Here is a 14,670-nt window from a genome sequence, read left to right on the forward strand (position 1 = left end):
TACTGTACAAGGCGCTCTCTCGCAACGAAGTTTTAAGTTCATTGTCCCTGCGAATATTCCATGGCTCATAGGAACATCAAGCTCGGGTCGTCCTGCCGAGACATGACAAGCTCTGGCCAGTGGCTGCAAGCAAACTTCGAGAACCTGACAAGAGGAAGACAAGAGGGGACACAGCGCCTTGGCTTTTCAGCTTCACAATCTGAAACGAGCGCCGGCAACAACTCGGTGGCGCACTGGCGGCATGGCCCTGGTCACATGACACGGACTTGGGCCGACAAACGTCTCCACCTTTACCGAGGCTGCGAGCTCTGCGTTTGTGCATCCGGCATGCCGTGTGCGAGTGGCGTCGGGGTCTGACAAGAGCAAGAAGAGCAGAAACGGAGAAGAGGATGTTAAAGCCGAGGAACATCAGCAAACGTCGGTCAGGATCGCCGATGGTTGCGAATTGCTGCATTGCATCACCGGATGAGTGGGCAACGGATGCGGAGTCTTCATACAGAGAGAGAACGGAGCACGGACGGCCACGGAGGATTGTCATCCGTGCGACGGGTACAATACGACGAAGCATCTATTTCTCCCTACTGTACGGAGTACGGAGGACAGAGTCCTCCACAATTCCAGCTCTCTGAGTGATGAGAGGATGGGAGCTAAATATTATGAATACATACAGTGAGTGTTCTGCACAGAGGTCGACTGCCGCGGAGGAACGACTCCGGATATACGGCGGCTGGAGCTGTTTGACCCGACGGATGTCGGATGATCTCTTTCGCTTATATCAAGCCACAGTAGTCAGTACGAGTACTGTATGTATACTCACTCGTACTCCGTACTTACGAAGAAGGAATTAGCCGACCATGCCTTTCCTTTCCTTTCCTATCTCGGTATCTAATGTAATTTGTCGAGCCCCATGGGTCCGGGGTCCATCTCCAGTTTTTTCTCCACTCTGTCGGCACTGGGCTCTTTCACTTCCATCACCATGATTGGTCCGAGATTCCGACTGACTTTCCAAATACAGTAATAGCGTGGGACATTGGAAGGGGTTTGACCGTTCACTTTTGTACTTCCATATCAGGTATAGTTTCTCCTGGGGTTTTTCCAGGACCCTTGGCACTGCAGTTCTCCGCATGGGGTTTTTCTTTCACTCCACTTCGGCAGGTCGGTGAACTTGGACTGGAACAAAGCATTCCCATTGGCTGGACTCTCAACTTCCGAGCGCCCGAGGCCCCAGAGTGCAGTTACATACAGTATGTATTACAGTACTGTATACTCCATCTGGATGCAGGATTGCCGATACTGCAACGTTATGTCCTTGTTGTCTGCTGAGGCTGCAAAAAAGTGTGGTTTGTGGAGGACTGGTGGAGAGTCACTCCGAGGATAAACACGTCAGACAACGCCGTACCTGCAGGGTTACACTCCGTCCATACTACGGTCTAAGATATCCAATGCGCAGTCAACCATCAATCGAATAATACGGAATGGGCAGGCTCGGTGTCGGTTTTCATTATCACCAGAGTCGACATCTTCTAGTTCCAGCTGCTTCGACCAGATGGAGAGCAGAGGACCCAATCACTTCGTTTTCGTGCTCACCAGATGCTAAGAAGTCATCGAATAACTTCATGTTGACGGGGAAATGGCACCTGTGCTAGCCACTTTCCCACTCTCTAAAACCACAAAATATCCTGCCTCTCTGATTGCCTCCAAACGGTGCGCAATTGTCAGCACCGTTGAATGCCGCAACTCTTCGCGAATAATGCGCTGAATCTCCATCGCTGTCTCCGGGTCAATCGAGGCGGTGGCCTCGTCCAGGATGACAATGGGACTGCGCCGCAACACCGCGCGTGCCAGGCCGAGCAATTGGCGCTGGCCCTGGCTGAGATTTCGACCTCCAGCTTCGACATGGGTGTCCAACGTCCATCCGTGCCGGTGGCACAGCCGTTGGAGGATCTCTGCGCATTCTTCATCCGTGTACTCATTGACCGGGTCGAGATTTCGCCGGATACTTCCCGGGAATAGGATCGGATCTTGTGCGACAAACGTGATGCGGGTTCGTAGAGCTTGGCGATTGATTGTCGCAATGTCGATGCCGTCGATCAGGATGCGCCCCGCCTCCGGCACGATGACCCCCAGTAAGGACAACGCCATCGTCGACTTCCCACTCCCTGTGCGCCCGATGACGGCTGTCATGATGCCTCCTGGGATCTTCAAATTGACATGGTGGAGCGAAGGATCCAGATGCGGTGCATAGCGGATTGTCACGTCCTCAAACACGACCTCGCTTCCAAGGCGTGGCCAGGATGCTGGTGGATCGACGGTACCCGCTGGCTCCGTTTCAATGTGCCGCAACTCGTCCACTCGCTCAACAGACACAAAATCCATCTGCAGCTGCCCGTACTGCTTGCACAAAGCATGCGTAGAGGTCACGAAATTGTTGGCCGCAATCAAAACGAACGCCGATAGACCGGGAGAAAGATCAGTGTATACTGCCAGGGCCGTGAGACAGAATGTCGCCAATCCTGACAGGACTTCAAAGCGGTACATGAGCCAGCTCTGCAAAGACCAGTAGAAATGGTCCATGCCTTGGAACTTATCCACAACCGCAATGACACGGTCCTGGAAGCGGGCCTCGGCGCGGAATGCCCGAACTGTAGTCAGACCATGCAGAAGTTCGCCAAAGTTGGATAACAACGGGCTGAGGGACACCATCTCGAGTCGCCGAAGGCTCTGAGATAGAGGAAGGAAACGACTGAAGACGTATATGAAACAGCTGGTGAGAATGGCTGTGAAGACCAGGAATGTCGGGGTCACTGATGCGATCACGAGAATCGACGACACCCACGTAATGGCCTGAAAGGCAATGAGTTGGAACTGGTCGCTGATGTTGCCATCTACGACCCCGATATCGGAAGTCAGGCGGTTCATCAGGCGTCCCAGGGGCGTCACATCGAAGAAGCGGAATGTCGCGTGGCAGACTCGCTCCATGATTTCGCGGAATAGCGTTTTGCCAGCACAATAGATGATCACCAGCATCAGTATTTGCGCCGCGAGTAGGGTTAGGGCCTGAAAGGCTGCCAGCCCGAAGAATATCCACAGCCACGGACGGACGTCATCAGTGGGCGCTGGTAGATTATCCAAAGGATTTTTGATCCCCGTGACGGCGTCATACGCGCTGAATGGTGTCCGCGTGGACCAGCCGACAAAAAACTGATACAGCACATCATGGCCCTGTTGGAAGATGACAACAAATGACTTGTAGGCCTCGCCCAACTCTTTCAAGAACCATGCCTGTCCAACAGCAGTTGACCTGTAGATTGCCAGAACGGCGACCAAGGCACCCCACCACTTGAGATTGCCGGCGCGGATATAAGCCCAATACACCCTGGCTTGGACACCCCACTCCGCTCGATGCTCTTCCTCGATGAACTTGTGAGGTACAACGGCTGAAACATCGTCGGATTCCATTTCACATTCAGTGGGGCTTTCATCGTCATTGGGAAGAGCAACGGTGGTAGGAGCCTGTTTGTCGCGAACGTGGACATGTCCGTGCGTGATCTCGATAAGCTGGTCCGCAATCGACTGAACCAAGCCAGTACGGTGTGTCACCAGGACCACAGTGCGGCCATGCATCAGCGAGCCAGTGAAGCACTTGCGAACAACTTGTTCAGCAGTGTTGTGGTCGAGAGCTGACAAGGGGTCATCGAGGAAGAGAATGCGGGCAGGGCTGTATAATGCTCTTGCCAGAGCTACCCTGGCTTTCTGACCACCGGACAAACCGATTCCATTTTCTCCAATGAAGGACAAATCGCCATGTTTGAAGTTTGCAAGGTCGGGAAGAAGACAGCATGCGTCCAGGACGCGCTTGTACCGTTGCTCGTCATACGGGAACGAGAAGAGAATATTCTCCCGAATGCTCATACTCTGCAACCAAGGAGTCTGCGCACAATACCCGACCACTTCATTTGGAAGATGTGCAATACCCTTCAACTTGTCCAATTCCCCCAGGAGAGCTTGTAAAAGAGCAGTCTTACCCGCTCCAACTTGTCCAAACACCACATTTAACCCTGGCAGGATGGAGATGCTCACATCCTTCAGGACCGGTGACAATTGTCCAGGCCAGGCAAACGAACATGCTTCCAGCTGGATCCAAGGCAACTCACTCGAATCGCATGCATTTACCTCTTTATCAGGCTCTGCCATGAAATCCTCTATTCGGCCCATCGCAATGGACGCGTTGATCAGCGTGGTGATTAGGGTTGGGATTTCCCGGAGTCGCGTCTCCAACATTGTGAACAGTTGCAAAGCCGGGAATATGATATCAATGCTCAACGAGTGTCCTGCCAGCACCGTATAAGCGTACAGCGCGACGACGGGGAATACACCGCTTGCAAATGCGTTGACGAAACGAAGTGAAATATTCCATAGGCTTGTCGCAACCCGTAGCTTGAGCTCCCTGTGTCGCGAGTCCATAACTTGCTTGAGCCAATGGTCCTGCCACCCGTACCAGCGGAGGTGACGCAAAGCTTCGATGAACTGGGATGAAATGTGCAGTCGCGCATCCGTGGCGACCCGTCGGCGTCTCTCCCAACGCAGGAGCATTTTTGTAATGAGTGCATTGACGACCTGCGCCGCCAGCACGGTCAAAACGCCGAGCAAGCATGATGGACCGAAAAGTTTCCACACCAGGGCAACTGCGATGATCAACCCCAGTGGCTTGTCGACCAGTGAGTCTATCTCCCAGAACCGCTGAGCAACTTCGTAGACATCTCCCCGCAGAAGATTGAATATCTTGCCCATGGACGCTGAATCCTTCTCTTGATTCGAAGCGTGTACTTTCTGTCCGAATATATTCTTGCGTGACAGTGCTTTCTCGTATACCATCATGATCATTTCGCCCCTGCTTCTCTCGTAACACCGACGTCCGTACCAAAGATTCAACACTTGCGATTGCGAGTACACCAGGCGTACGAAAAGCATCATCGCAGCATAGGCCATCGCGATATCTCTCATGAGAGGATCCTCCATGGCCTTCAATAGCTGTTGCAAGAGAACCGGAGTCGCAAAGTCGCAAGTCATTTGCAGGATAGCCAGAAGTGCCACAATGCACACGTCAATGCCGTTGGCATCAAGCAGTCTGCGGAGGAGACTACCTTTGAGGCGGCGGAATTGCTCATGCAACCGTTTGTGCTGAAATTCGAAGGCCAACAACCACACATCCGACTCATTGATCGTTCGCTTGCGTCCAATTGAAATCAAAGGACTCAGCCAAGAGACGGTCAGAAATTGCCATAGCTGAATCTTGTCCTCAGGACTGCGAAATTCATCCGAAGGCTTCTGACCTACGCGACTGATTCCAGTTTCGGGCAGCGAAGGGTCGCGTAGAGGCATGCTGAGAATGACGACTGTTGACAAGAGCGCTGCGGAGATGGAGAGCTGTCGTGCAATACTTTCCATGCCAGTGTCGTCGGATGACGCAGCCAAGATAAGACCCTCGACGACCGAGAGCGATATGAAGAAAACGAGCATACCCGAAGGCGCAACGCGCGGCCTTCGCAGCGCGATGGTCAACGCAGAGACACCCTGTCCGACTATCAATACTATCCGCTATGGGAACGCACTGGTTAATCTTACCCATGCAACACATAACGGTACGTTAACCCAGTTCTGATCCTCCAACCCGCCAGCAAAATGTATCAATTCAGTCAGCACGCCGGAAACCGAGAGCGCGCAGAGTACGATCACTCTACAGGATACCCAGCAATTGACTCGAGACTCCAATGCTAAACCTTCAATTTCAACAGCACTCAGGAAGTCGTCTTCCCGAACGAATGGCCTTGTCCAGGCTGGGCGATACCTTTCCCACTTCCTTTGTGCCAACACATATTTGGCTGCTATTAGGGCTACAATCGCAACGGGAAGACATGCTATGTACGGTATGGCGCATGGAGTGACAGTTGCTCGGGCCGAGTCCTGGGTTTCTGATAAGCATGCGTTTTTGGAATTCCAACGCTGTACCTCGATGCGTACCCATACAGCGGAACATGATCCGGCCATGGTTGAAGGGAACGCATTGGTAGTGGGGGAATCTTGGCCAAGGCCATCAAAGTTTGGCTCAACACCTCTGCAGAGAGTGTTGAACTGTGGCCGTGTGCGTCCTAAGATTGATAAGATGGCTGCGAGCGTCTGTGATAAAGGACGACTGTTGTGACAAGTAGGGGATTGGTACCTGTTACCAACGAAATCGAAATTGCGAATATGCACAAGTGGAGTACGTGATTCGTACACGCAGAGCACTCTAAGCTACTTCCGGCTAATACGACATTAAGTTAACCAATCATATTGGCTTTCAAACTCCCTGTTGCAAAGCGTTATGCGTTGGTTACTGTACAGTACGAGAATGAAACTTGGCATCAAGGAAAAGTTGTGTGGCTTCCGGATGCCTGGTCCTTCGTGGTATACACTGGAATAATACTAGTATCAACTGAAAGCTGAGAGACCTGAAGTTTGTGAGTCCATTGCGGACTGTTGCGCTTCTGTCTGTGACTTGTGACTCATGCAGTCCTTGCTTTCCAGTAGGTCTTGTCTCGGTGCGGCCATGTTCATTTCGGCGCAACAATGATTGCCATGGGAAAGGATAAGTGAAGCTTCCTCTTCCAACATCCAATTCTCGGCATGGCAGACTCTGTGGGTAGCCGTGGGAAAGGTAAGCAGCAGTGATCGCCATTGCAATTAACCCCTTCTCGCTTTCGGCCTATCAGTCAAACGGGGTCACTGACTGCATATCCTTACCACAGTTTGGGCTAGCCTGATCACAAATACAAGCTATCTGCGTGGCCTTCTGACCCTCGCACATTCCCTCCAACGGGTTCAGACACGCTATCCGCTCATTGCTCTTTATACTGATACTCTTCCTGCTGACGGGATCGCTGCATTGGATGCCCGTAACATCCCCCGCCACCGCGTCCCTTTGATTCGGCCGACCTGTGGGAAGACTTACAAAGCGGATGCCAGATTCAACGATACTTGGACGAAACTTGTGGCATTCTCTTTAGTCGAGTATGAGCGGGTTGTCTTGTTGGATTCGGACATGGTGGTGCTGCGGAACATGGACGAGCTCATGGATCTTGAACTAGATGCCCCGGATCTGAATGGCGATGGAGCCCTAGTTTTTGCAGCGGCGCATGCCTGCGCATGCAACCCGCTGAAGAAACCCCACTATCCGACTGAGTGGTATGGTTTGCCCTAATGAAGGCGCTTCGCGGTTACTAAAGGACTCCATGGTGTACAGGGTCCCAGAGAACTGCGCTCTCACGACGCAGCACGCTGAACCGGATCGTGCTCAAAGGGAAGGTGCTCCGGCCTCAAGCGGAGTTGGCATGCTCAACAGCGGTCTGCTCGTCATCAATCCCTCCCAAGGCATTTTCGACAAGATTCAGGCAGCATTGAATGAACCAGCTCTTGTACAAAAGTATCACTTTCCGGACCAGGGGCTCTTATCCGAGATATTCGCCGGCCGATGGTACCCTCTGCCATATATCTATAACGGTCTCCGAACCCTACGATGGGAGGGTGTTCACTCCAAAATCTGGCGAGATGAGGAGGTCAAGGTCGTGCATTATATCTTTGACAACAAGCCCTGGTTGGATCAGCGACCGGAGAATCGGGAGACAGAGAGATCAAACGGCCTGGGGAACGGCCCTTCGACACAATCTTCATGGAAACAATCCGACGCAATGATCCATGACTGGTGGTGGGACATTGATGAAGACCGACGACGGAGTGAGCAGGAGAAGGGCATTGTGAATGGACTCTGATACTACTACGCCCTATTAACAATATCCAGGTGGTTCATCTCTGCCAGATGCAGCGTGACGGGTCCATAATACTACGTACTCGATAGGTTGAAGTTAATGCTCCTGTACATGGACTTCTACAGAGTACGGAGGTACAATGTAGTACGCCTTGTGCTTTTTTACCTCTTTGGGAGATCGTGTTGCCTACTCGTCAACTGGCTTTACTGGCCGATGAAGCTCGTTCCATCGATCGAACGATTATCCGCGTTCGGACGAAAAGCTCCAATTTCGTCCGTCTTGGCGGGGCGAACTTTGGAGTTAACCTTATTCGGATAACTAGTTAGTTAATCGGTTATCAAATTATTAGTGTTAAATAAGTAAATCAATTATTAATGCACGTACTGACATTTCATTGGTCTTCAGGGATATACAAATCCGGCGTTGTAGCTTTTAGATGGCTTTTGGAAACTCAAACGGTTTTTCATGACTAACAGTGGACGGACGACGGTAGTCATAGTACGATGTTACTTACCTATTGGAGTCATCAACACGTTGGATCGCCACATGTGCTCGAAGCTTGAGTATGGAGTGCTTCGAACTCGAACCTGTTGCAATAAAAACCTACTCCGAGCAGTTGGATGTCGCTTATTCCTTGATAATATCTTTATGATAGTACGGAGTAGTGGTTGGATAACGAGATCAGCATCACTGACTCGCGCATCGGCCTTACTACTTGTTTCTTGAAAGTTGAACCGACTTGTGATTATCTGCGATTTGAAGCTGGAATCTCTCCTGGTCTCCCTTTCTCACCCCGAATCTCCCAATTGACATGGCATCTGCCAGCTATCTGGATCCGCTGGCACCGCCGCGGAAGAAAATGAGAAAAGGAACAAAAAGCTGCGTCGAATGTGAGCACTGCTCTCTCTGCCTTGGTTCATTCCAAATCTGCTACTTTACATGCGAGACGTGTGTTCGACGTCACAAAACATCAAACGACATTTTATCCAGGTATAGATATACTAATAGAACCACGTTACTGCGAGTAGGCCGACGGAGAAAAGTCCGCTGCACTTATCATCCAGACCGTCCTCAAATCTGCAATGAATGTCACTTGAGAGGATCGACTTGTATCGACCAAGAGCATGCACCCGAGCCAAGTCCTGCTCGTGTTCTGTCCGGGGAACAAAACTACAGTCTACGTGAGCGGGTGACTCAGTTGGAGAACGTCGTTCGATCGCTACTGCAAAATCCGACTCCACAGACCTCGCCAACACCGGAAGACACGTTCGAATCGAGTATGATCCAACAACAAGACGCCCTCAGAAAGTCACAAATAACCAGTTACTAGGAGCACACGCTTCATCGGACAAGAGACCCCCGTTCAACATCAATGTCCCCAGCCTTCCAACCTCATCATCTGAGAACAGCGGAAGAGCTCCCGTGGTACAATTGTTGAACAACAATGTCGTCTCCAGAACCGAGGGTTCCAATATTCGTTTACAAGATACTGGGGTCGCGAAGGATCTTTCCCGCAAAGCCCATCATGCACGGGACCGTCTTCGCTCTCTTCTTTTGCCTCGGGAGGATTTCGTGAAGATACTCAGCGCAGCGCCTAGGGGGGCGGCAGCATGGCGTCATATGTGCTTGGGGGGTGATCTAAACGAGTTCGACTGTGACCCTCAGGCATCTCCGGGTGACTTGGCAAAGTACCTCATATTCACTTCGGTACTCGTCGAGCTGGTGGCGCCCTATTATGATTTCTCTTCTCTTTCTATGCCGATCGATCCTCAGGGATATGTCGAACGCTGTATAGCTGAAATAGAGACCTCCGTGGTGAACGACGATGACTTCGCCAGCACCCTGCCGGGCTTGGAAACTATGGTGATTCTCTCCAAATGGTACACGAACCTGGGCCGAGCGCGCAAAGCATGGCTCATTACCCGACGAGCAATCGATCTGGCGCAGTTATCTGGGATACATTTGTCCACGGCACGCCCCCAGAATCCTCCCGATGGTCTTTCCAGGCGCCGTCTCAAGCTGTGGACCACCCTTGGTCTCACTGACAGGTTTCTGGGTCTGATTTTGGGGCTACCGCACGTTGTCCAAGATGCTTATTACAGACCACAGGTCGAAATGCGCCTCAAAGATGAACCTGTTGGTTTCGAAACCTACATCTTGCGACTTGGTCTTATCATGGGTCATTTGATCAACCGCAATCAGGAAGATCCGAGCAATATGTCCCTGGCCGAGACGCTAGAGATAGAACAAGAGCTTGAGACTCATGCACAAGCGGTGCCCAAAGAATTCTGGAAGAGCGTCCCTCCCAGGACGCCAATCGATGAGGACGGGGATGATTTAACGGGGCGGTTGATGGCGCATTTCAACCATCATATTCTCCGCGCATTGTTGCATATGCCGTTTATGCTCAGGTCGTTTGGGACCAAGCAATTTCGGTACAGCCACGGTGCTGCACTGGAATCTGCACGAAATGCGTTGACTGTATTCAATACCTTTCGACCATGGAATGGTTTCAGCCAGCAGAAGTGCCAAGTCTTGGACTTTTTAGCCTTCATTGCGGCCATGCTGCTGGTCATTCATCATCTCGGATCCTCGGAGGCCTCAGACTACGACCTCACGCAAGCAGATCGGGACTGGGGTCTAGTTGAGGGCACTGTTCAGGTGCTGCGGGACCTTGGGGAAGAATCGAGGGGGACGGTAGCTGCGCAGTCACGCCATATGCTGGAGAGCATCACCAAGTTTGCTTCTCAAGGCATAGCGGAAGGGAGCGAGGACAGTACCACGTGCAAAATTACCGTTCCTTATATCGGTGTCATCACCCTGACTACGACAGGAAAAGGGAAATGTATCCGAAAGAAACGAAGCCACGAGCCAGATCCGTCCGCTCAGGGACAGTCGCGGTCTGAATCTGGTCAATCCACCCCTCATCAGTTGAATACCCCTCCCGGCTCCCATTCTGGCGATCTCACCTCATCAAACCCTCCAAGTGTCAGTGGAATCTCTGGGGTGCCGTCGCCGACTACATGGGCACATCTACCTTTGGACGTATCGCGGATTCAACTTGAAAACATCTTTGCGTTGCCTCCTTCCAGCCCGGATTTGTTCGGGAATCTTCCAACCGTTGCCGAAGGGGATCTAGGGCTGTGGTCGAACCTAAATCTGGACTTTGAGCTTGGACAGGGATGGGACATGTACTGGATGAATGACGGACATGGACATGTCAACAGCTAAGTTGACTGTATACATACTATATAGTATATAAATATTCCTTTCTATATATTCCTTTTTCTATACAAGGGCCTGAGCTTGAACTTTCTACAGAAGCGTTTGGTGGATTCTAGTTGGCGCTGGGGCAAATATCGTCTGGACCTTTCGATATCACACGAATTACACTGTTGCTGACAAATACTAGCATGTTGGATGATCCAGTTTGCGAGCCGCATATCCACCGGATTACGGCCGGGCTATCGCCGGGCGTCTCGAAGAAGGAAAAGAAAGTACACGTGATAATACAATGGGTATTCATAAAGCATGGATCTACCTAGACAGGCGAAATTCAAGCTCATTGAGGTCGTCTCATATGAGGAGGTAAGCGGATAGCACTCCCTGAATGGACGCCGTTTACCTGCTTCGAACCGGTTGCTTCCGTTGTAGCAGATGACCGTTCGATCACATCGACCCGCGCTCGAGCCAGACCCATACCCGGCACTACCCATTTCCCACAATTGCAGCGGATGCCTTGCCATGCGAACTTGCCGATGTTGGCGCCACAGCGCGGGTTCGGGCAGGTGAGGCGTCCGTCAAGTGGTGCGTCATCGGTTCCTTCTGAAGAGTTTGGATACAAACACGGCCGCATCCATGACAGTGGGTGCAAGAAGATGTGGTTGCAACGCTCGGCGGATTCTGTTTCGTGCGCGTTGATGACTGGCTTCGTCGCCAATAATCGACTAAAGAAGAAGAAAAAAAATTTTTTTGTCCCTGAGTTAGCTCCCAGCGAATCCGAATTCGAGATCTTGTCTGATTCCCTCGCCCCATCTAAATCGAAGGAGACCTGTAGAAACACCGACGACTTACCGGCATCGACGACATTTTATCTCTGTAGAGTGATCCGAGTCCAGCACGCTGTCATCCTCAAAGCTCACCAGATCCATCTCTGGCGCTTTGCCTTGAGCAGTACTGAGTTCAGCTTCTCGTTGTGTTGACCAACGCCGATACAGTGGATGGTTGACGATATCATCTGGATAACCCATTTCGTGGTACAACCAGAGCTGACGTCGAAAACCCTCATTGGGCTCGACCATGGGCCGAGACTGGCGAATCAACTCCAGCGCCTTGTCCGGGTCCAGCTCATGGGGCTTCTGTTGACAAAGGAATGCCACGCAAACCGTGGCCGACCTACTTTTACCCATCGCACTACACAGAATGATTCTTGATCAGTCCTCAAGACCGCAACCATGTCTCTCTTCAAAGACAGCTGAACTTGACGTTTTGGATTGTCGCGCATATCAACCACCAGCCAATCGCAGCGCTTATGTCACATGATCTTGCCCTTATAACGAAGAAAAAAAAAGAGAGCTGAAAAAACTTCCATGACTGAGGAGCAACTTACCAATGAACCAGGACGCTGCCCCCAGAATCCAGTGCAGATTTAATGAACGCATTAGTGGTATTAAAATGTCTAAGAAGATTTGCATCCTCGACGTCATCGACCTCAATGTTTAGATGTTGTAGTCCTGCGATGGGCTTCCGCATCCACGTGCTGAGAACCATCTGCATGCGCAGCACGGAGACGACATGGGTGATGTTGGCTCGTTGGAGAGCAGCGGAATTCTGCAGCGCTAGCACACTAAAGGAAAGACCAAGTACGCCAACTTCATCAGGATGTGCATGTCAGATCGGAGCGACGGCACCAACCCTCCAATGTATATGTTTTGGTCGCCAATCTTGTCGAATGCCATGGCGGGCGGGATGGGAGAAGGGAGGAGAGGCTTTTAGGGGTCGAGAGAGAGATGTCTCGTGCCTGGTTGGTAGTACGGAAATGCGGTCGCGACGAAGATCGAGGACATGGGAGAGAGGAGGAAACGGGCTATCCTCCGTTCCTGAATCCTGGTTGTGTACAAACTTATCGTTTTGTTCGTTTTAGCGAATGGCTGAGTGGATGCGATCTGTCTCAGATCTCAATTGGGTTTAGACGCACCACCTGACTGGGCAGTTGGGCAGTATTACTTAATATTAGGGCTCATTCTTCTCCAATCTCCATCCTCCAACGGCCAAAAACAGAGGGTCACTACATACAACTATACGGAGTACTGTAGTCTGTACAAATGTAAACCTCACCAACACTGTCAAGTGTCGAGTAGACGAGTACACATCGGTTCCCCGAATACCCATGCGGACTACGGAAAACATGGAGACTATTCCGTACATAGGTACTCCGTAGTTAACGGAGTATTAGCTGCTACTGTACGGACTGTACGAAGGTACGGAGTATAGTGTGTGTCAATTAGGTAACAGGTTAGGGTTTCGGTTCGGACACTCCGTAGTCCGCACTACTCCGTACATACTAAAAGTTTAACCTACACAAGAGACAGCCTGCTCGTAGATTCAGTCGTCCTAACGCCATGCCACAGTTGCCGAACTTCCAGAGCCGCTGACAGTGACAGCCAGTCCACCGTTCATTCGTCAGGCTCTTGCAGCCTCTTGGACCAGCTGACCAGCCCCGAGTCGGCAGAGTTCGATCCCGGTTTCGTTGGTTAGGATCAACCCGAGGGTCCAAGGGCTCTCCGTGCGCGGGAGGCGGGGGCCATTAAATTATGCCGAGAGGCCTTGAAGAGTCAGCCCTGCCAACACTGCCCGGAGGGCCAAACAGCCCTAGAACTTCTAGAACTACTTAATTGCCCGATCCTGAGAGTATGGAGTACGGGGTATTTCGTGGTCCGTACCCAGTCGCTTCCCGGACGTAGGACTGGACGAGAAGGTACGAGTAGTACAGTGCTCAGTAACTTGCCCAACAAAAGCTAACCTTAACATAAGGCGAATGCATTCATAATTGATTCTGGTTTTATATGCCAAGATAGTTGACCCGCTTATTCAGCACTTGCAGCCAATAAAACCGTCTTTATCCTTGATTTATCCTTGATTCTATCTCGACCGAGTTGACTCCCAGTGCAAATGAGGCTCGAAGCGAGCGTTTCGGCAGGTAGGGCTAGATTGACGGTAGATTACTCCGGATGGAGTACTACTGCGTAATAACCTCATCTGTTCAGGAAATCCGTCTGGATGGGTGCGGTAAGGAGGAATATGGGCTAGGTTAATCTCCAAGATGCAATCGATAATTCTTCCCACCGTGGCTGGCTCGGCGGATTATGGTGGGTTTGGTAAAGTAGCGGAGTTTAGCCCTACATGCCCCGGTACGGGGACCGGGGACTCATTGTTCGTCGTTCAGAAGGAATTTTTGGAAGGCAAAACTACTCCTAATATGCAAGAAAATCGGCACTGTGAAACCCCAAAAATTGTGTTGTTAATCGAGCCGCCGAGTGAGGACAAGAACTAAGAAATCTGCTCCCAGCAGTGCAGCATCTTGTTCCTGCATCTCAGTTTTGCACGCATCACGATTGGAGACAACTCGATCATTGGACTACAACAATAATCTAACTATCATCAAGTTACTCGTATTGCGCGGTGGTTGGTCATGGACTCATGACCGATATCCGGAGTCCGGAGTACTCGCTCTCCGCCGCTCCGTATGTCTGGAAATACTCCATAGTTATACGGAGTACATCTCACCATACGGAGCTCAGTACAGGTGGACGAGTACAAGTAAGCTAACGAGTCATTCAGAGATTTCGAAAATCCGAGAGTTACA

At 51.2% G+C, this 14,670-nt stretch overlaps 5 protein-coding genes across 5 annotated transcripts; 2 read left to right on the plus strand and 3 right to left on the minus strand.

Moving 5' to 3' along the window:
- Positions 1-76: 76 nt before the first annotated feature.
- Positions 77-568, minus strand: VTN31DRAFT_759 (uncharacterized protein; the record flags this gene model as incomplete). Its single annotated transcript, XM_069408298.1, has 1 exon — positions 77-568. One exon carries the CDS (start codon positions 566-568, stop codon positions 77-79), a length of 492 nt encoding a protein of 163 aa, XP_069263615.1.
- A 1,046-nt stretch (positions 569-1,614) lies between these two features.
- On the minus strand, positions 1,615-6,048 carry VTN31DRAFT_760 (uncharacterized protein; the record flags this gene model as incomplete). Its single annotated transcript, XM_069408300.1, has 3 exons — positions 1,615-5,574; positions 5,626-5,964; positions 6,022-6,048. 3 exons carry the CDS (start codon positions 6,046-6,048, stop codon positions 1,615-1,617), a joined length of 4,326 nt encoding a protein of 1,441 aa, XP_069263616.1.
- A 618-nt stretch (positions 6,049-6,666) lies between these two features.
- On the plus strand, positions 6,667-7,808 carry VTN31DRAFT_761 (uncharacterized protein; the record flags this gene model as incomplete). The annotated part of the gene is made up of 3 exons (XM_069408301.1): positions 6,667-6,697; positions 6,789-7,224; positions 7,283-7,808. 3 exons carry the CDS (start codon positions 6,667-6,669, stop codon positions 7,806-7,808), a joined length of 993 nt encoding a protein of 330 aa, XP_069263617.1.
- A 2,112-nt stretch (positions 7,809-9,920) lies between these two features.
- Positions 9,921-11,036, plus strand: VTN31DRAFT_762 (uncharacterized protein; the record flags this gene model as incomplete). Its single annotated transcript, XM_069408302.1, has 1 exon — positions 9,921-11,036. The coding sequence occupies one exon, from the start codon at positions 9,921-9,923 to the stop codon at positions 11,034-11,036; it is 1,116 nt and encodes a 371-aa protein (XP_069263618.1).
- A 331-nt stretch (positions 11,037-11,367) lies between these two features.
- Positions 11,368-12,763, minus strand: VTN31DRAFT_763 (uncharacterized protein; the record flags this gene model as incomplete). The annotated part of the gene is made up of 4 exons (XM_069408303.1): positions 11,368-11,752; positions 11,880-12,218; positions 12,415-12,651; positions 12,720-12,763. The coding sequence occupies 4 exons, from the start codon at positions 12,761-12,763 to the stop codon at positions 11,368-11,370; spliced, it is 1,005 nt and encodes a 334-aa protein (XP_069263619.1).
- Between the last annotated feature and the right edge of the window lie 1,907 nt (positions 12,764-14,670).

The sequence above is a fragment of the Thermomyces dupontii genome (genome assembly GCF_041956625.1).
Source record: "Thermomyces dupontii strain NRRL 2155 unplaced genomic scaffold VTN31scaffold_1, whole genome shotgun sequence".
Classification (NCBI taxonomy): domain Eukaryota; kingdom Fungi; phylum Ascomycota; class Eurotiomycetes; order Eurotiales; family Trichocomaceae; genus Thermomyces; species Thermomyces dupontii.